The sequence below is a fragment of the Guillardia theta genome (genome assembly GCF_000315625.1).
Source record: "Guillardia theta CCMP2712 unplaced genomic scaffold GUITHscaffold_9, whole genome shotgun sequence".
Taxonomy (NCBI): domain Eukaryota; class Cryptophyceae; order Pyrenomonadales; family Geminigeraceae; genus Guillardia; species Guillardia theta.
Window position 1 is genome coordinate 128,776 of NW_005434665.1, and position 19,691 is coordinate 148,466.

Consider the following 19,691-nt stretch of genomic DNA (forward strand, 5'->3'; position numbering starts at 1 on the left):
GGTACTTGGGCTTTGACAATCAAGAAGAAATTTTCTGTTTCTATTTTGTATCTAAACACAACAAACGACGATCGTAGCAGACAACACTGAAGCGTCGGAGCTCTCCTCTCCTCTCCTCTCCTCTCCTCGCCCTTCCCATCATCTGCTCACGCATGCAACTTGACCCTCATCACGGAAGCGTCACGGAACTGCTGCATTGCGAGACCGAGCTCCTCGTCGCAAGAGATCATCACTTCGTCACCGTCCTCGTCTGTGTAAGAGATCTTCACGTCGTCGCATCCCATCTTCAGCTCGTTCCTGAAGGCATACACCAGCGCGTCCGTCACTGCAGAGAATCCTTCCACGGGCACCTCCTCCTCGTCCAACTCCACGGGGACAGAGAGCCTGCGGATCACCGAGTCGGCATCCTGCGACGAGAACGTGGCCTTGAGAGGGAGGACGCTCTTCTTGCAAGCTACTCGCTCCTTGAACTCGGGCTGGACAAGCACGGCCTCCTCCGTCGTCTCGCTGCAGGAGTCAACAGAGGAGACAACGTCCTCTGAGCCCGACTCTTCCTCCACAGCTGCCTCCTCCACGGCCGGGGCGATGACATCGATAGCAATCTGCTGCACAGAAAAGAGTTTCTCCAGACCACCTTCCACCACTGCAGCCACCTCGACCTCCAACAATCTCCTCCCTTCCTCCGCAAGGGGCACGTGCAACCCGATCGTGAACGGCTCCAGATCCTCCGATGTCTTGAACACAGCAGCCTTGCGGACCTCGTTGGGGTCCGTCACATCCCTCACGACCAGCGCGAACTTGTTGGGCGCATCCTCCCACGTACGAGCGATCGCCATGATCACTTGCAGGCGGCCATTGTTCACCACGTTAGACTTCAAGTTGGGCCATCGCGCTCCGTGGATGTCGATGCCACAGAGCACGACACTGTCCTTCTCCGCGATCCTGGGCATCGGCGGGTTGGAAACAGAGACCTTGCGGGGTGGGAAGCGGAAAATCTCGAAGTTGCCGTATGGGGTGCTCTCAGCAACGCAGATCTCAACGAGATGATCGCCGGCCTCGTTCATCGGCACCTCGATCCCAATGGTCTTGAGCTCGTTGTCAACAAACTGCTTGCGAACGACAGCAACTCTCGAAGTACCGTCCGGGAGAATGTCACGAACGATGAGGGCGATGTTCTCAGGGGCGGCGGCCCTCTTGCGCTGCAGAGCCACGATCCCTCGGAAAGTTCCCTGATCCACATGTTCTGGGACATCAACGCCGCACACAGCAAGGTTCTCATCCTCAACAACAACGCTCGGAGGAGGGTTAGAAACATACACGACGTTGTCATCCAACCGAAACACTTCTTCCATCTCTCCGTTCACCACCTTGGCGACTTGCACAGTCAGCACGTGGGCGCCAGCTTCACCAAGGGGCACTTCGAGTCCGACAGCTTCAGCGTCATCTCCAAGGGTCCTGTAGACAACGGCCGCTCTCCTCACCCCGTCGGGCTGCAGATCGCGGACGATGAGGGCGATTTCCCTGGGAGCGTCGTTCCAAACTCTCTTGAGCGCGACGATGACTCGCAACTTGCCGTCACTGACCTCCTTGGGGATATCGACCCCACAGAGAACAAGAGCATCCTTCTGCTGGAGACGAGGGAGGGGAAGCCTCGGCGCCTCAACTGTGCAGGTAACATCCTGAGGCTCAAAGAACGGCAAGCCGACGCTTCCATCTTCCTCTACCGGGCAGACTGAGACATTCAGGGTGTGCTCTCCCGGCTCTGGAATCGGCACCTCAAGGCCAACAGTGAAGGAGGATCCATCAGGCAAGACTGTCTTGCGCACGACAGCAGCTCTTCTCTCCCCGGACGGCATTTGGTCTCGCACGATGAGAGCGATCTGTACCGGAGCATCCGGGCATGTTGGGCTGGGTTGAAGCTGACCAGCTTCTGTATCCTCATCTTGAGAGGAGGAGGAGGAGGAGGAGGAGGAGAGAGCAGCGATCACTCGCAGCATGCGAGCGTCCGACGTAACGTCGAGGCCGAGCAATGTGAACATGGCGCCTCTTGGTTTCGAGCGAACCCACTACCTTGTTGGAACACAGATCGTGGTTTTAAGGGGGTAGGGGTGATGGGATCATACATTTTAATATCAAACGGTGGGTACTTTCAGGATCGATTTTGGGGTATGAAGAGGCAATCAGTTGAGATAGGGGGTAGGGGTGAAAGGTGTAGGGTATGCACAAACAGTGGGGTATTGCTGGGGGTCGGGGTGCTATGATAATTCTAGGAAATCCATAGACTATAGTGATCTTGGTCTTATCTGCCTACTGCAATCTAGGATGATGAGAATGTGGTGGGTAGTTGAAGGTAAAGAAGACCGGTTGTTTAAATTATTTCCGATATCTCTTTGAAAATTTCAAAAATGGATTTAGCTTTTGAAAATACATTTCGAGGCCCGGGCAGTAGCATGATGGCGGGAAGCACGACGATGCAGTGAGGGAGAAGAGAGGAAGTTAGGAGAGGAGAGGAGAAGATGAAGGGAGGAGAGAGGAGGAAGTGAGGAGAAGAGAGGAGAAGATGAAGGGAGGAGAGAGGAGGAAAACGATATAGACTAGAACAAAGAAAGGAGATGTGATGGAGTTCAAGAAAAAGATCGTTTCGTTCTAAACGTGGAAAGGGTTTGAACAACACAATAGTTCCTTGATATTCGGCCTTCGTATTGAAACAGGATGCAACATCATAGCGTCGATAACAACCCGCCACTTCTTGACAAGCATGAAAAATTTGAAGAGACCGATCAGCTGCCCATGTTAAGGGAGAAGGAAAAGCTTCCGAAACCAGCGACTGATCAACCATGCTCAAATCCGTTCCCCGATGACAGCCAGCACAGAATACTTGAATTGCAGAAGGCATGGGTGTGGCTTGCAGCCGAAAACAGTTTCCTGAAGACTACCTGCGCCCAAGAGAAGTGAGGAGAATGTTTCGAGAAAGCTGCGCGTGTTGTTGATGATTTGGCAGGTGCTCTAACAGACATCTGCGCAAACAGGTTCAAGCTCTTAAAGAGGCGATCATGATTCTGCATGCCCAGAGGTCTGAGCACAGTGAGAAGGACGGGCCACGACCTCAAGTTGAGAAATTTCACACGATTGTTAAGCGATTGGAAAGTTTGGAGGAGGATTGGAAGGAAAGCATACGAAAGACCGAAAACAGCACGAGAGAGCTCAGTCAGTTGAGAGTGGAACACGCACAAGTGCTCGAAACTTCTTACATGCTGCGAGATGCATATGATAAGCAGATTGAAAGGCTGAAACTAGACATACAGGAGAACGAGATTAAATACCATGACGCGGAAAACCGATATTGCTGCATGTCAAAACTTTATCAAGATCTGGAAAGCTCCTCACGAAAAGAAGAGGAGAAGCATGCACGATTTGCCAGTCAAATCCTACAAAGGCACTCTGAGATGGAGGAGCAAGTGTCGCAGTGGATATCGGGTTTAGAGTCAAACATTTCACAATTGAGCGACATTCTCAATACTTCCAAGACCAGTATTTCTGTTGCCCTCCAATCCACGAACAGGCTCATCTCGATCCAAAGAGAACGATGCCAGAAGCTGGAAGAAGGGAGGCGGACAAAGGAAGCCCATGTCAAGAAGCTGTTGCTCCTCGTCAAGGACTTGGAGGGTAGGGCCAAGTCTTCCTTGGAGCGATTGGAGGAGGTTGAAGAGGAGCGCCTGAGCCTTCAGGCTTCTCTGTCCCATCTGAAACAAGCAAGTTGTGAGAAAGACATTCTGATAGAACAGCTGGATAGACAGTGCGCCGAATATGAAGGCGCATTGACAACTGCAAGAAGTTGCAAAGAGTTGAAGAAAGCTACTAGTCTCAAGCAGCTGAATTCCAAACCAATCAAGGTCAAGACTGAACCTCAAACTCGTGCATTAACGATGAGAGCTCCAACGGAGGCGGTAAAGGGACGAGATGGTCTCACAGATATTGGTTCCCACAATGCTTCCGATCAGCAAGAAGTACCTTCCAGAAAGCCGTTGATGGAGAAACCGGTGAACCGTCAGCAAAGAGATCTTAAAACTCCAGGAGAAAGCGGAAAGAGATCGGTGAAGGTACATAGTTTCATCTTTGTTCTTTGCTCAACTCACAACAGATGCAGGATACGAGGCTCACTCCTTCTTACCAACACTTCGAAGTGAAACAGAACAGTACAGACGATGCAGCTACATCTGATAGCACCAAGTCTCAGTCTGCCCTTGCTCGACAATTAGATCCGATGTTGCAGGTATAGGTTCAGTTGTGACATTTTCAATGTTGTGACGATGCTTTCAAAAGCGATCAAAAGTAATCTCTGCAAGACCGACTGCGGTGCGAAGAAGATGGATAGCAAACTCAGATTCCGACCACAAGACTTTGCATTCGAGATAGGGTTGGCTGCAAACTTATTCTTTTATTCATGTCCTTGTAAGATAAATCGAGCCTCATGTCTGTCTGTCCTTCTGGTAAAGTTCGAAATTAAATTATATCTTGAATATCTTGAAACTGAGTCCTGAAGGCTGGGGGATAAAGTATGCCCCTGTTAAGCCTTCTGTACCTTTCGAGCTTGACTTTGCTGAAGGAACACAAATTGTTAGACATACATCGCTGTGCAATGAGTCCTGTTACCTTGATGCTGTCATAAACAAGATAAAATGCTGCAGTCTGTAAGACCAGCAGGCAGTCAACGGGGATGTCTACAACAACAAGCTGTACTTACACTCGCAGCCAAGTGGAAGACTCGAGGGCTCAGGCTTGCCATTATCCTCCTTCGCCCTTCCTCCTTCCCGATGTCCCTCAACACATTCAAGGCGTTCACCCTCCCATTGCTAGCCATCAACTGACTCTTCATCAGGTCAAACGGAGTCGTCAGCACCGCTGCTGCACATCCTGCTCCTGCTCCCGTCAAAACCACTTCCTTCATCTCCAACTTTCCACCCTGCTTGTATGCTGCAAATCTTCTTAGCATCTCATCGAACAGCACTAGCTGGAGCGCTCTGTAAGGAACATCGCGGAGCAGCATTGCGGGGTATCCACGGTAAAACTCTCCGATCCCTCCTCTCAGCATGTGCGATGCCCCCGAGGCAACATTGGTGTGCATCCTCAACTGCAATCTTGTCTTCAGCACTTCAGTCGGCGCCAGCAGCACATGCCCAGTGATGTCGCCAAGGACAGCGGAGACGATCTGGAACGAGCTCAAGTCAGCAGATCTTCTTAGAGGACGACTAACACTGTTCTCACTGTGTTCAACGTCCGATCCATAGAGGGAAAGGCATCCATTGTGATTCTCCTCCACACCTCAAACCCCAGGCATGTTGTCAGACCGTTTGCAATGTTGCCAACCAAAGAAGGGGCGACTCCCGCAAGGGATGCTGACGAGCGATAGACCGCAGTGACCGCAGTTCGTTTGCTCTCCAGACTTACAACCTGCAGAAGAGCGGGAGAGCGGGAGGTGAGTTGCTGTTACCAAAGCAGTTTGCAGTTCCGATGATACCTGAGCACGAGTCTTGATAGTGTCCACGGGGTGCAGCATCAGCACAGACACAAATCGGCTGTGGGAACTTGTCAGACGCATGACAAGAACAAGTTTTTCACATCACAAACACCTCAGATACGTGCATGAAAAACAAGGCCATGAAGAACTCTGGGGTAGACTGGTATTACCCCCAAACGATGCGCACAGCAAAAAATCATGTGCATGCCGACATATCGTGACAAACACATGGCAATTCCATCTTGTCTGCATCGAGCTCACCCTGATGCTCCTGCAAATGCCGAATCTTTGATCGATTCCATGATGTTCTTAACCCTCGCACCGATGCTCATGTCGGGCCTCAATACTCCGGCAGGACTGGCAGCACAAGATTCCGATATCATCACGACGAGCAGCAAGAGGAGGGGTATGAGGACATGCGATCTCCCGAGTCTCATGATGTTCATCCTCATCTCGCCTTCCTTCTTTACCATCTTCTCGTTCCTCCTTGTCTCCACGTTCGCCATGTTCTCGTTCCTCCTTGTCTCCACGTTCGCCATGTTCTCGTTCCTCCTTGCCTCCATCGCCTCCTCGCGCCCCGTAAATGGCTGCATTATCGCTCCGATCCGAGGAATTCACCCCACCCCATCAGTCACAGCAAGGGACCCCCCTACGTACTACCCCCACCCCCAAATATTTACTTGCTAAACTAAATTTTCTATAACTCGATGTGTACTCAGGACAAAGTTTGAGTACCCCTACCCATTCCTGAAAAAAATTCTTCTAAACGCAACGGTCATAACGGTCGGGGGACATGGGCTGGGACGATAGCCTACTAGAGGAGGGACAGGGGCGAGAAAGCGAAGGAGGGAGGGCGAAGATGCGAGGATGGAGCGAAGAGAAGGAGAACTGGTAGCTCATGGGCGAACTTGTATGGAGCCGATGAAGGTGAGGCTACACTGAGATATGCACATTCTGTTTTCAACAAAGTTTGATCAAAACCGATGCGAATCTTGGTCGACAACTCATTGATTTGGTTTTGCAGGAGTTGCCTACCTGCAAGACGAAGTGAAACCGCTGTTGAACAAGAATGTCCTCGATCGATAGCGAGATCTTCGTTGAGGAAGAGTCTCCTGCGAAGACGAATGCACCAAAGAAACGAGATGTTCCTGGTAGTGTCGAGCACCGCAGTCAACCTACCAGTCTGAGTTGTTCCTGTAGGTATCATTGTCATGGATGTTGGTGATATCGAGTCTCCTGCCCCTCCACACGAAGAAGGTGGTGTTAGCCCAGATGTTGTGAACCTTGCTGAATCTTGGTGTTGACAGGCGACTGGCAAGATGAGGAGGACGATGGTTTGTTGCTCCGATGCTTCACAGTCACCACCGGCTGCTGTGCTGCTGTGCACAACGTCATGCTACAGCAGTGGAACTCTTGTGGCAACTTCGTGCGAGATAGGAGGTCTGCACTGAGTGAGGTGGGTGCTTTGAGCCAATTGACCGACTCGATCGGCAGGTTCTGGCTCTGCAAGATAATCATTGTTGTCATGGATGCTGCTATCTTGAGAGGATCGTTCTCGATGGCAGAAGAATATTGTGACCAAGATGACGAGATCTCCGAGTTTGGATGGGTCCTCTGGTCGTCGTTCCTGGTCTTCTGTAAATTTGTGTACCTACGACCTGTCTTCCACCTCCATCAGGTTTTGCTCGCGGTGGAGATGGAGACTTGTATCTCACTCAATCTGTCTAGCTCGGCGTCTTCCACAGCTCTCGCTGGGATGCCGTGAAGAGCGCGTTCCTCGAGCTGCTCTGCGTCATTTGCCATATCCTCATGCTCCTGTCCCTCATGATCCGGACTGTCGAGCCTGGCTTCGCCGCTTTCCGCAGGTGAGCCCTTGAAGGCGACGCGTTAGGATCGAGTCTGACTGTCTCGTCAGTGGTACGTGCGAATCTCGAGGAAGGGAGCTGGTTAGGGATCCTTTCACCTGTTCACTGGCTGCTAAGGTGTTGTTGGGAAGTAGCAAGGGTTGGAGATGATGATCATTGCGGTGCAGTGGTATTCGTTGACGCCGGATCACCCCATCAACGGAGACAATAAGACGAAGCCCTTGTCTCATCAGCCACCGGGCTGCTTCTTCGTCCAGGTGTTGGACATGGAATCTATTTGCCGTGTGATTTGACTGTCGCACAGAGTGAGAAGCAATTGTACTTTAACAAGGTTCTTTTGTGTGACTTTACTCCGCAGCTCTCTGACATTCGAATGCAGGTTATATGTTCTCGTGAAGAAGACTGGTGCGAAGATTGGATTCATCAGAATTATGGCCAGTGAGATCAAGAGACTATCCTGATTGGAGTGGCTAAATTGTTCCTTCAGGTGCACGAAGGAGTCAACTTGTTTATGTTTATGTGAATTTTTCTCCGCGTCTATCGTCATGTCAATCATCATTTTTGCTCTCCCGATGCCCGTGCAGGTTCATGACGCTACTGTCATGCTCTCATTCTCTTCTGACATGTGTTGTTTTCCCTTTCCCTCCCCTTCCTCATTCTTCTTGGTTTGTTACAGTGGAGAATGTTGTCCTCGTCGCTCACAAAGGTCTCAACTCGTCGCCGCCTGCTTGTTTTGCTGAAACAATGGCAGATTGCCGAGAGACCGCGTGATAGCAACGAGCATAACCCATCAAACATCACCGACGTTGTAGCTCACTGTCATGATATCTACAAGCTCTGAAAGACTTTCGTGTAGATGACTGGTCCTAGTCAGAGAAATCGAGACGACGGGATGGAAGGAGTTGAGATGCAGACTCGATCAAGAACAACAGACATCGTTGTTGACGAAGATGACGCGGCTGAATCCGATAACGAGGGAACAACCCCAATGCCGTCAGATTTGTATGCAAAGGTAACTCGGAACATGTCTGCGGTGCAGATCAGATGTAGTGATGCTGGTTCTCCAGTGTATGGAAGAGTACAAGTGCCAAGGTGTTGAGGGTTTTCACGGCCTCTCGAGCTTCGCCGGTGATCTGAAACCTCCATGAACGAATGTGGGCGAGTGATGGATGGATTTTCAGAGTCGGAGAAGCATGACGAGCAAGGCGGTTCTCATCAGCGAATGAAGAGGTTCGTTGCTGCTCCTCCTGCCAAACCGTCTGAACCTCTCAAAAGGCTGCACAAGGAGTTGAAATCTCTACCCAAGCAGCTCGAGCAGGTACCACCACCTGCTACTCCTCTCCCTCCTCTTCTCTCCCTCTTCTCTCCCTCCTCCACTCCAATCCGCTCCCTTGCCCTGTCCCCCACGCGCTCACACTCACCCCGTCCATTGCATTCCCCCCTCTTCTATTCTCCTTATTCTCTCTTCCCTCCTTCCTCTTCCTCCTCGCTCAGGCTGAGCTCGCACTTGCTGCAGCATCCAAACTCGAGCATATGGATACGCTACGACCAAGACAGGCCGCAGTACATGCGAGCCGCTATCACGGGACCCAGCGGAACACCTTATGAGGTAGATGGGAAAGGAGAGGAAGGGAAGGAGGGAGGGAAAAGGATGGGGGGGGGGGGTGGGGGAGGAGAGAGAGAGAGAAAGGAAGGAGAGGTGAGGTGAGGTGAGGTGATAAAGGGGAGGAGGGAGAGGGAGATAGCAGAAGCGTAGAGTGAGCTGATTTCCTCCCTCTGGTGTGATATCCTTTGATTTTTTCTCCCAGTCTGGAGTTTTTTTGTTTGATCTTTACTTCCCACCGAGTTATCCTTTGGTTCCCCCGAAGATGCTCTTCTTAACAACAGGTCGAATCTCTCTTCCTGCTCCTACTCCTGCTAATGATCCTCCTCCTCTCTTGCCTTGTTTCCCTCATTCTTCACCTGTTTCTGTTTCCAATTCTCCTTCTCCTCTTTCTCCTCATCGTCACACCCCTGCTCCTCCTCCTCGTCATGCTCTTCCAGCAGCAACTCCTTCCTTCTTTTTTCTTTGCTAACTTTGTAGTCTTGCCAGCTCATGGAACCATCCGATTCAACCCGAACCTTTATGCTGACGGCAAGGTACATCAGAGCAAGCTTACAGTAGAGAGGGTGGGAGAGAGGGAAGAAGAAATGGAGCAGGAGAGGGGGGAGAGGGCGGGGTCGAGGACGAGAAGGTTTTGATCATCTTGTCCAGGTCTGTCTTTCGCTCCTTGGAACGTTCGATGGGCCCAAGTGGGATCCGGGCAGCTCGCTCTATCAGGCACGGGAGTGGAGTCAGCCCGAGCCTCCTCCGCTCACTCCTTCTCCAGGTCCTCATCTCCATCCAAGGGATGATCCTTGGAGCCCCGCACCCCATTCTCAACGAGCCCGGGCTGGGAGGGTTCGAGCGACAAGGTGGGGAAGGAGGAGGAGGAGGAGGAGGAGGTCTTGGGTGCTGATGGACTTGTGCAGAGGGAGCGGCGGGGGGGAGGATCGCTCATGTGTGCGACAATGCCGTGCGCGCCTATGACGAGAGGGTTCAGCTTGCGACGTTGCAGGTCAGAGGAGGAAGGAGAGGCAGAAGACGGATGCCGGGGAACAGGAAGAGAAAGTAGAGGAAGAGGAGGGATTGGAGGCCGAGGAAGAGGCAGCAGCAGCAGCGGCAGCAGCAGCGGCAGCAGCAGCAGCAGCAGCGGCAGCAGCAGCAGCAGCAGCATCAACAGAGAGGGAGGCAGGGAAGGGGAGTCAAACGGAGTGACGCGTTGGTCTACAGCATGCCATCTTGGGTTACATACGGAAAGTTCCGGATGGTTTCGAGGAGGCAGTCCAGCTTCACTTCTTCATGAAGAAAGCATCGATCCTATCCCTCCTAAAGAAGTTGGAAACCTCTTCCTTCCTCCCTCCTCCTCCATTCCTCCTCTTCCTTCCTCCCTCCCCTCCATTCCTCCTCTTCCTTCTTCCCTTCCCTCCATTCCTCCTTCTTCTCCTTCTCCTTCTCCTCCTCCTCCTCCTCCTCCTCCTTTTCGATTTCCCCGTCCTTGTCGTCCTCCTTCTCCTCCTTCTCCTCCTTCTCCTCCTTCTCCTTTCTCCCCACCCTCTCAATCCCCTAACCCTCTCCCATCCCCGTCTTGTGCTGCTTTTTCCTCCTTCTTGTCTGACCGTATCCCTTCCGTCAGATGGCGGGAGGAAGCTGAGTCTTTCAGGAGGGAGCACGGAGCTGCTCAGCTGCAGGAGGATTTTCTTGACCGTCTGCACGAGCTGCACATGCAACTTTCCCTGTCCCTCAACGCCATTCGAGAGCCAGCCGCCTATCGCCAGGTATTCTCCTCCTCCCCTCTCCCTTTTCTTGCTTTCCTGCTCGTCCTCCCACTCCAACCTCCTGGCTTCTTCCCCTGCTCCTCCTCCCTCCCCCCCCCTGCCTTCCTTCCTGTTCCCCTCCTTTCTCTCCCCCCGCCCGTTGGCCTACTTGCATCACTGAGATGAGATCAAGATTTTGGATGCGGAGGCTTCGAGCAGAGCAGCGGCCACGATGAGGGCAGTCGGGGAAGAGGGAGAGGTCGAGGCTCAGGGAAGCGAAGGAGAAGGAGCGGAAGGTGGGACAGGAGAGTTGCTGCCTCCTCCTCTGACGATGCTGGCAGACGACAAGATGCTTGAGGACGATCGAGACGATATTCAACTTCTTCCAGGTGGAAGAGGAGGAGGGGAAAGGGGGAGCAGGAGCAGGAGCAGGAGCAGGAGCAGGAGAGGATTGACTCTTGGTCTTCTAGGTGCGAGCAGAACGAACAGGTCCAAGTCAAGGCAACGACGTTGATTGGTTCTCCTCCTCCTAACTCCTTCCACCATTAGCTCGCACTCCCCTCCCCCCTTTCCCAAGACCTCCTTCCCTTCTGTTAACACACTGTAGTGAAGTTACTTGTGCTCTATTTCTCTCTGTCACCCAAATAATCTAGTCGCGTGTCTACTCCGTTCCTCCTCCTCTATCTCCAGCTCTTCTTCCTCTCGTTTACATGCGGTCATTCCTGCCTCCTGGAGCCACTATCTTCGGTTCCCCTGCAAGAAACTCAGGAAGAGGAGGGGAAGGAGAAGGCACGGGAGGAGGAAAGGAGGGTAGATGGGGTTGGGGGCGGGCAGGGGAGGACAGTAAAAGGGGAAGGAATAACCTGGAATCTCTCCATATTTCATCTGCATCTTCATAAGGATTGCCTCCCTTCTCCGCTCCTCTTCCGCCTGTTGCATTGCCAACCGGTTCCTCTGCTGCATGAACTGCTGCTCGTTCTTCCTCCTCCTCTCCTCCTGCATCTCCCGCATTTTCTCCGCCCTCTTGTCCGCCGCCCCCCTCTTCTCTAGCCCCTGCTGAATCCTCAACCTCTTCTCCTCCTCCTGTATCAGTCGCTTCTCTTGCCGCAGCTGCTCCAAGTCGTTGCTCTCCGCCAGCGCCTTCAGGATGATCTCGGTCTTGATCTTCTGCTTCCTCTCCTCGAACAGCTTCGCTCTCCTCGCCTCCTCCTCTAGCTTCACCCGCTGCTCCTCGTCGATCCTCTCGCTCTCCGCCACCTGGTCGATGAGGAAGCTCGACTTGTCAAGTTTCTTGCTCCACTTGAGCAGCATCTCCTTCTTCTGCAGCTCCTTCGCCTTGTACTTCCTCTCGTTTTCCTCCTCCAGCTGCCGCTTCAGCTCCATTCTCTCCTCATTGTACTTGTTCACAATCGACGAGGATTTTCTCAGCTCGCGCGCTACCCTAAGCGCCTTCGCTGTCTCTCGCTCCTCCGCCGTCGTCAGCCCATTCCACTTGTACCGCCTGATCCGCTCGTTCGAGGAGCCGCTGCTCGCCGTGTTGGGCGTCTCGCTGCCATCGCGGGACGCGGCGACTCCTTCGAAGTTTGTCTCCTCTGCTGTCGAAAGGGAGACGCTCATGGCGGGGAAGGGGGAAGTCAATGACAAACGCTCTTCTCTCCGATCTGAAGAAAACAATGGTTAATCACAGTAGAATCACACACACAATGGATAGAAATGCTGCTGAGATGAGAGCATGACAGAAAGACAAAGTCTGTACAAAGACCGCATCATCCTGGTCACATATTCGGATATGATGAGCACACATTCACGTCTCATTCGTACTTCGCCTCTTGCCATTTCTGCTCATCCGTTCATTTTCTGCTGAACCAACACTCACTTCCTCTCCTTTCCATCCTCGACTCTTAGCCTTGCTTGAGGTGTTATATGTCTCATAATTCAAAGAAACACACAATTTATTTTTGTCCTGTTCAATCATAGTTTGATCTTCAATCGTCCGTTCCAACTTTCCTGCACCCACCACATTTCTTTGCCTTTTCCACTCTCTTCATATCTTCCAGTCTCCCAATTCTTTCTCAACAATCCACTCCCACTCTTCCTCCTTTCGCCCTCCAATCCAGCTCTTGCTCATCCTATCCCCTCTTCACCTCTTTTCCAACTTCACTTCCTATCCCACCTCGTCCCTCCTCTCCTCCTCTCTTGTGTTCTTTGATCTCCTCTCCTCTCCTGCCCTCTCCTGACCTTCTCTTCGTTCGTCTGTATTCTCTGTGTTGTTTTTTTTGCTCTTTTTTCTGCTTTTTTTGCAACGGCCAATAAAGGTTCGGTTGGTGTCTAATAGTAATATAAAAAGTGTTAAAAGGAAATTTATCCTGTACACAATCTACAAATAAGTTATAAACATCGGTAACTCAAAAGGTACATAAAACGAAAGTAACAATTAAAATAGTTTTTATAATTAGAAATCTCGTACAAGATATTTTCGCTCAAACTGAATCAATAGTACAATTTTTCTGTGACTCCGTACACCTTCTAATAGTGATTTAAGATACACTATCGAAAATGGTGCAGAGCAATTCGACGACGTCGCCTTCGTCGTCGTCGTCGTCGGTCGTGTCAGTGATCTCAGCGGTGAGAATGAGAGAATTTGACTGCTTGATCGCTCAACAACAACTATGATGACTTCTTGATCGCACAACAACAACTGTGAGATTAGATGACATCTTGTTCGTACAACTCGCTTTCACAGCGGGTAGTGTGGGAGAGGAGTTTATGTAGCGCTGATACACCAAGATGTAAAAGCAAACAGGAAGTTCAGTCAAAGAGACCCTTGATGAAGGGGTGAATCACTGTTGATGAGAGATTTGAAGCGAATAGATCACTTTCATGAAACCCTTCATTGAAAACATCTCTTGTTCTTGCTTTTCACTCGCTTTCCAGGGAGTACTTGAGCGATCAGATCTGGGTCGAACAGCAGGGAACATCTCAGGGTACGTGCACTTGCTCGCCGCCATGCTGTCTACCGGCGTTTCTGACGGCGTGAGAGCAGGTGGACCATTATATTCCTCTCCTGTATCTACTTCATCGCCGGTGTGATCTGCTCCCTTCGCTACTACAAGCATGCGAGGAGGAAGCGCAACGAGTGGCTCAAGGTCGTCTCCATGGAGGGACTTCGTGCGCAGTCGATGCTGGAACTGCAGGCAGCCAAGGCGAACGTGGGGATCCTTGTGGTTACAATAGTTATTACGCTCCTGTACACCCTTATCGGAGCCCTTGTGGGGTTTGCCGTGGGGATTACGATCGGGGTATTGATAGGGCAGATCTTCTTAGTGGTCCGCCTTCCCTTGACAGAGGAGTATGAGATGTTGACAGGGGCGCTTATCACGATCATGCTCCTGTTCTTCTCACTCGCTCCTTCCTCCATCAATCTCTACTTCCTGTGATCCCTTGCACGCAATGCTATGTGCGGAATGTTGTGAAGGTAGACAGATTTGGAATGATTTCAACCAGAAGATTGCATGTTGATATTGTAGATGTAGATGTACACGTAGATGTATTTGACGTGATGTACATGTTGTTGTAAAGTAATCGAGTCCACATTTTCGTTTCACAGATGTTCTAGTGTAAGTTTTCTGTCGTCAAAATCTGCTGGGAGTTGCATGGTTCACTGTCACTGGCTTTGCAAGGTTCTGCGGGTCTTGTTCGCCGAGTCCAGTCCCGCTGTGGATGCCTCCTGGTTTCGTCGAGTCTCTCACCACCTGAACCCTTGACGACCTCGCTCGCTCGCACAAGATGCAACTAGTTTCCACCCACAGCAGTCATACAGGAGTTGGAGGTGTTGGAGGAGGTGAAGATGCAGGAGGTGGGGGAGGAGGAGGAGGTAAAGGATCAATGGATGGAGCCGAGTCGAGGGAGAAGGGGACGGGATGGGGCCAGGAAAGGGAAGAGTACTGAGGACGACAGGAGGTCTCACCCGCACATCATGATGTAGGACAACGAGAGGTTGCTATACCATCCCCCATGGCTAGTTCCTCCTATGCTTGCATCCCACTGATTGAGAAACTGTTGGAAGAATTTCGACAGCCAGAACAAGAACATCTCAGCAACGTGGCAAAACTTCTCATCTTTCTACCTGACCGAGGACGCCTAGAGAGATTTCTCCGCCTTGTCGCCCTCCATGGGCAAAGTGAGCCTGGAAGAGCAGAAAGAGACAGTCATCGGAGGTTGAGGGGAAGGAGGGATACCTGGAATGCAATCATGAGGAGAGAGGTGTGAATTCGAGCTCCTGGCCTCTTTGCCAGACAGTTGTTTGCAAACCTGCGCAGGTCGAGATGAGCGGTGACGGAATCTTGTGGAGCTGACATGGAGATGTGGTGGAGAGATGGTATGAGAAAGTGGTTGTAGCGTTGAGAGACTGTTGATAGAAAGATGGGATCAGCAGAGATGCAAGAGGTGAGAAGCGAAACGAACATGATAGCGAGATGAGATGAGATGAGATGAGATGAGATGAGATGAGATGAGATGAGATGAGATGAGATGAGATGAGATGAGATGAGATGAGATGAGATGAGATGAGATGAGATGAGATGAGATGAGATGAGATGAGATGAGATGAGATGAGATGAGATGAGATGAGATGAAAAGGCAACAGGATTTGAGCGCTCCTCAACATACACTCTTTGTACTCTTCTCTTACCACAAGAAATCACTCCAGCTGGCTTCCTTGGCTGCGAGTTTCTGATTTCGCTGCTCCTCACTCATCCGATTTCGAGGTATTTTCTTGTTCTTCTGGAAATCTTCTTGATCTTTCTCCTCGCACTGACGACATGCATAAGTATCTGCATCTCCGATATCAACTTCCTACTGCCTCGTTCCCTGCACAGGAGCCTTGGTCACTCAACGAGTTAGAATTCCTCTTCTTGGAGATGTTGATCTGCATGGCAATCAGTAAAACTTCCTGCCTTCCATCGTCGTCGACTACATTTCCTACCTGCTTTTCTTGCTTCGACTGGTAAGTCTTGCAAATCATCCTTGTATCATTGCCTGGCAAACATATGACAAGGGAGCAAACCGTGGTATTCATCGCACATGCATTCAAAGCGTTGACAATCCGCAAGTCGCTCACTTCTTGATACATTTCTTGCACCCTTTTGAAACTGTCGGGATCACCAGGTCGAATCTGCGGTCCCTTGTCAAACTGACGCATCGGATCGGTGAAGCAGCGGGCAGGACCTTGAGCCGGATCTCTTTGACAGCCTGCCGGCACCCTCGGGCAAAGGTCGCAGCGTCCCTTGCTGCCTCAGCTAGCGCGTATTCTCGGAGGTTCGCGATGATAAACCAACAAAACAGAATGACGTAACCAGACCCAGAATCGCTCCCCTTGCATTTAGGAATCAGATAGATCAAGATCCTGACTAATGCACCACCTTTTCATTCTTGATTGCTGCCAGAATCACCTGTCGTTTCGAGCATAAAAGCTTTACAATTTCCATTTTTGACTTGCAGTGTGAAGACAATTCATCGGGTTGGATGAACGGCAGATCTACAAGAACGTTGTGAATCTGAAAAGATCGTGAGTTGTATGCTTGATGCAGAAGGCTCCCTACAAGTCGTTCACTTCTTTCTGGAAGAACATCCGTCTTTTCCTCCTTCACACGGTTGTAAGTCCCAGCAAGGAAGGATTAGTGGCATCTACGGGTTTCATTCCAGGAGATGGGTCTTGAATCGTATCGATAAAACACTCACAAATTTCTTGCCAGTCGGACTCTGAGATGTTTGGAGCATTGCTCGCAATGGTGTCTTGCAGAACATCTGCTGCTCTCCATGTTGCATGCTCTGCATTGATTTCTTGAAAATTGAACGAATCAGCACAACCAAGCCTGTTCCAAGACACTGTCAACCTGCTGAATACTCCTTCTCGGTGAAGACAGGTTTCGTTGTTCCATGGATGCATACAGGAGCAAGGAGCTCGTCCTCTGCTTTTACAGATATCCTCTTCGACAGCTCGCCCACACTCTTGTGTTGTTCGCATCTCCGCAACGACTCTCCTCCCTTCAGGTTGCTATAACACTGCATCACAACTAAACTGCAATGCGATAGGAAAGCACCTCGCATACTGTCGGATTCTATCAGACAGATCCATCATGGTACAGGCGAAATGAGAGCGAAATGCTGCCGCCTTCGCTTCTGGATTTGCAGCTTCATGTCATTCCATGGCAATGCGAAAGGCGAAACCTACTCGCTTCATGTCCTTCGTCTGATAGAATTTCTTGAGGGTTCATGGAGTCCCTCAAGAAGAGAACGGCTACGATCAACACATGAGCATGCTCAAGTCTCTCTCTCAACATCGCCGCTCCTTCTCGATGGCGGAGGACAGTCTGCTCAAGGCAGGTATTTCAGCTCATAGGATGCATGTTACTGACTATCACCGAGTGTTGGAGAAGGAACTCTCTGGCCCAGTCGTCACTCGCTAGTCTACTATCATCCTGCATACCGCACATGTCAAGGAGTCTGCTCGCCATCTTCATGGCTTGTCGCAAGTGCTCCTCCTCTACATTCGCGTCTCCCGCCATTTCCTCCAGTCAATTTGTGTGTTGTTTTTGACTTCTTTTTAGGACTCAGTCGGCCAGAATCGGTGACTCCCGGCGGAACCGTCCGGGCCGGCCCGGCCAAGCCAGAGTCCGACTGGCCCGGGCGTCACCGGCCGCGGTCCGACTGAGCGGCGCGGCGCGGCGCGGCCCGGGCGGCGCGGCAGCCTTCGGCGGCAGTAGCCCGCCGATGTTTAGTGACTGAGGGAATCGTCACTTAGTTTCCGAAGTTCATTGCGGCCTTGACGACCTCTAGGAATGTTTTATGGCTCCAAACATGACGGGCAGTAGTGACTGGTCCCTCATACGCTTCATTTCTCTCTCTGGCCTCTTGACCAGCGACCGAACGCCCGCACCTGAACAAGTGCGTCATGGTTGAGAGTAGATGGTAGGAAGCGACTGAAGTCACCGTAGATGTGTCGTCTGCGAACAAATGCAATGCTTTCCATCCCGTTGTTGCTCTTCCTGTGAGGATTTCGAGACCTGACTAGTAGCTCAGAGACGTCAACAATCTACTTTCGCCCTTCACGGCGGAAAGAGCAAAGAGACATATGGGGTCTGCATCCGAAGAGGTTCTACCTCTGTCTCCGTGTTGGGCAGTCGCATACATGCTTTTTCTTGCGGTCATCAAACCAAAAGCCAAATCCTGCACATCAACGTCAAGATAACAAGTGTACGAAAGTCTCAGATGGTACAATCACCGTGTCTTTTCTCGGCACAGGGTATGTAAACGTCGTCTCCCTTTCCCCACACCTTCAACGCATGTCAAACGCATCGTATGGACAGAAACTGAGCTAGCACTTGTCCTAGAGCATAAGATCCGATGGCTGCAACACGCAATGAGTAGCCGTCGACAGGGTTTCGCTCTGAAGGGAAATAGGTCAAGGGATACAGGTTGCTGCAAGGGCTTTCATGTACCGAACGCATCGATGGCAACATTGAAAGGGGATGCTCCCGAGCGGAGCAGGCTGTCAATAGACAAATTATCTCTACAGTATTCAGTCTTGACGTTCTTGATGATGTATTCTATCATGAACTTGAGAATCGGATGCCCAGGTATACTTGAAAAGCACCAGTTCTGTAGTTTCAGATCGTGATGCTCCTCCCCGTACTTCCTTTGAAGCACCTTGGAAGCAAGTCTAGGCTGGTACCCCACGACCATGTCGTCGTCCGGAAGAAGCATCACATCCAGCGGCAGCTCGCAAGTGCAGTCGACCGTTGCGAACGTCCCGCCAAACTTGAACAGCATGAGATATGACCACAAGTCCTGTCGCGATTCTTGCCCGAGGGAGTCGTAGATCGTCAACAGCTCGGGATAGAACTCGTCTACCAAGTTCCTTGCCTGTCTGGGGCTACAGAGTGTAACCGAGTACTCTGGATTCTCGTTGTTCCATGTCTCGGAATAGCGCTTGTGAAGCTTACTGAGAGGCATTTCCCAGTACACCTGCCATACCTTCCTCGGGATTTTAGGTTCTCTTTCCTCTTTCTTCTTTTCTGCCTTTTGAGCACGAGACAATCGCCCCTCTCCCTTGATGTTTTGTAGCATCTTCTTCATTTCTACTGGCATCCCGTGGCTAAACTCCGGCCGATAGTTCTTGTCCTGGTAGAACTCTGACGAGTCCCAGTGCTGCCACTCTGACTTATCAGCCCCATGCGCATCATAGAAGATCAGGCATGAGAGGATGATTGAACAGAGGCAAAGCTTTGTTTCTGAAGCCATGGATCGCACTCTATCAAGCGCCTGCTGCTCAGATCACGCTAGAGCGCTGCAAAGCACGAGCATGCACTGGTACCCTGCTGACTAGCGGGACTCAACGCCATATGATCGAGGAGGGAGCGTCCAGCCATGGAGCTTGCAGTGGAGCCTCACTGCCATGACTTTCACGTGCTTCTCCTCCCTTGGCCCCCTCGTCCTGCCATCGTTTCTTGCAACCACACAAGCCGCATCGACAAACTTCCGATTGGACTGCCTTCGCCGCCGCCGGGGCCTCCAACCGGCGGGCCGCCGGGCCGGGCCCGGGCCCGGCCGGCCGGGCCTCCCGGAGTCTGGGCAGTGAGCCTGCCGCCGACTCGGTCCCGGCGGGCGGCGCCGGCCCGCGGCCGGGCGGGGCCAGGCTTGACTAGGCCGTGACCGGCGTCCGGGTGCCCGGCATTATGCCCGGTGCCAGTCGAGGCTACCGTACGGCGCCGCCAGTACGGCCCCCCCGGGGGCCGGCCCGGCTAGTACTACGCGGGGCACGGTACGGTACCGGCGGCCGGGCCGCGGGGCCGCGGGGCCGGGCCGCTGCGCGGCGCGGCCGTAAGAGTGATCACCGCCGCCGATCGTTGAAGCCTGTGGACTATCAGGGCCGATCGTAGCGGCCCGGGGCCCCCGCTCCGGCGGCCGCCCGG

The 19,691-nt window shown here is 51.8% G+C and overlaps 9 protein-coding genes across 9 annotated transcripts; 4 read left to right on the forward strand and 5 right to left on the reverse strand.

The window, feature by feature from the left end:
* Positions 1-25: 25 nt before the first annotated feature.
* Positions 26-2,039, reverse strand: GUITHDRAFT_161293 (hypothetical protein; the record flags this gene model as incomplete). The annotated part of the gene is made up of 1 exon (XM_005838988.1): positions 26-2,039. One exon carries the CDS (start codon positions 2,037-2,039, stop codon positions 147-149), a length of 1,893 nt encoding a protein of 630 aa, XP_005839045.1. The 3' UTR covers positions 26-146.
* A 673-nt stretch (positions 2,040-2,712) lies between these two features.
* On the forward strand, positions 2,713-4,029 carry GUITHDRAFT_133811 (hypothetical protein; the record flags this gene model as incomplete). The annotated part of the gene is made up of 3 exons (XM_005838989.1): positions 2,713-2,951; positions 3,002-3,947; positions 3,973-4,029. 3 exons carry the CDS (start codon positions 2,713-2,715, stop codon positions 4,027-4,029), a joined length of 1,242 nt encoding a protein of 413 aa, XP_005839046.1.
* Positions 4,030-4,567: 538 nt separating this feature from the next.
* GUITHDRAFT_101972 (hypothetical protein) lies at positions 4,568-6,111 on the reverse strand (the record flags this gene model as incomplete). Its single annotated transcript, XM_005838990.1, has 6 exons — positions 4,568-4,600; positions 4,654-4,689; positions 4,745-5,209; positions 5,266-5,451; positions 5,519-5,576; positions 5,780-6,111. The coding sequence occupies 6 exons, from the start codon at positions 6,109-6,111 to the stop codon at positions 4,568-4,570; spliced, it is 1,110 nt and encodes a 369-aa protein (XP_005839047.1).
* Positions 6,112-6,587: 476 nt separating this feature from the next.
* GUITHDRAFT_101973 (hypothetical protein) lies at positions 6,588-8,154 on the forward strand (the record flags this gene model as incomplete). Its single annotated transcript, XM_005838991.1, has 12 exons — positions 6,588-6,669; positions 6,719-6,775; positions 6,826-6,958; positions 7,013-7,196; positions 7,247-7,383; positions 7,434-7,500; positions 7,551-7,640; positions 7,688-7,714; positions 7,763-7,821; positions 7,871-8,010; positions 8,060-8,089; positions 8,135-8,154. 12 exons carry the CDS (start codon positions 6,588-6,590, stop codon positions 8,152-8,154), a joined length of 1,026 nt encoding a protein of 341 aa, XP_005839048.1.
* Positions 8,155-8,914: 760 nt separating this feature from the next.
* On the forward strand, positions 8,915-10,285 carry GUITHDRAFT_53908 (hypothetical protein; the record flags this gene model as incomplete). Its single annotated transcript, XM_005838992.1, has 6 exons — positions 8,915-8,992; positions 9,192-9,270; positions 9,476-9,602; positions 9,728-9,823; positions 9,914-9,980; positions 10,196-10,285. Coding segments are annotated over 6 exons (537 nt in total), but the record flags the coding sequence as incomplete, so codon positions are not given.
* Positions 10,286-11,425: 1,140 nt separating this feature from the next.
* On the reverse strand, positions 11,426-12,382 carry GUITHDRAFT_161294 (hypothetical protein; the record flags this gene model as incomplete). Its single annotated transcript, XM_005838993.1, has 2 exons — positions 11,583-12,382; positions 11,426-11,472 (listed from the first exon to the last, which is right to left on the reverse strand). Exons 1-2 carry the CDS (start codon positions 12,334-12,336, stop codon positions 11,426-11,428), a joined length of 801 nt encoding a protein of 266 aa, XP_005839050.1. The 5' UTR covers positions 12,337-12,382.
* An 893-nt stretch (positions 12,383-13,275) lies between these two features.
* On the forward strand, positions 13,276-14,156 carry GUITHDRAFT_101976 (hypothetical protein; the record flags this gene model as incomplete). The annotated part of the gene is made up of 3 exons (XM_005838994.1): positions 13,276-13,344; positions 13,654-13,703; positions 13,763-14,156. 3 exons carry the CDS (start codon positions 13,276-13,278, stop codon positions 14,154-14,156), a joined length of 513 nt encoding a protein of 170 aa, XP_005839051.1.
* A 526-nt stretch (positions 14,157-14,682) lies between these two features.
* On the reverse strand, positions 14,683-16,205 carry GUITHDRAFT_133815 (hypothetical protein; the record flags this gene model as incomplete). Its single annotated transcript, XM_005838995.1, has 9 exons — positions 14,683-14,775; positions 14,846-14,905; positions 14,958-15,030; positions 15,410-15,531; positions 15,578-15,646; positions 15,704-15,756; positions 15,802-15,892; positions 15,946-16,092; positions 16,140-16,205. 9 exons carry the CDS (start codon positions 16,203-16,205, stop codon positions 14,683-14,685), a joined length of 774 nt encoding a protein of 257 aa, XP_005839052.1.
* A 1,342-nt stretch (positions 16,206-17,547) lies between these two features.
* GUITHDRAFT_150667 (hypothetical protein) lies at positions 17,548-19,216 on the reverse strand. Its single transcript, XM_005838996.1, has 6 exons — positions 18,219-19,216; positions 18,102-18,166; positions 18,002-18,053; positions 17,880-17,946; positions 17,710-17,783; positions 17,548-17,656 (listed from the first exon to the last, which is right to left on the reverse strand). The coding sequence occupies exons 1-6, from the start codon at positions 19,018-19,020 to the stop codon at positions 17,553-17,555; spliced, it is 1,164 nt and encodes a 387-aa protein (XP_005839053.1). The 5' UTR covers positions 19,021-19,216; the 3' UTR covers positions 17,548-17,552.
* Between the last annotated feature and the right edge of the window lie 475 nt (positions 19,217-19,691).

What these genes read in the sequence shown, in the direction of transcription:
- GUITHDRAFT_150667 (XM_005838996.1), bottom strand. Translation starts at nt 19,020, where the DNA reads ATGGCTTCAGAAACAAAGCTTTGCCTCTGTTCAATCATCCTCTCATGC. An exon ending in TGCCCAACACGGAGACAGAG is followed by an intron (nt 17,784 to 17,879) that starts GTAGAACCTCTT and finishes GCTACTAGTCAG; the next exon opens with GTCTCGAAATCCTCACAGGA. An exon ending in TCGCAGACGACACATCTACG is followed by an intron (nt 17,657 to 17,709) that starts GTGACTTCAGTC and finishes GCACTTGTTCAG; the next exon opens with GTGCGGGCGTTCGGTCGCTG.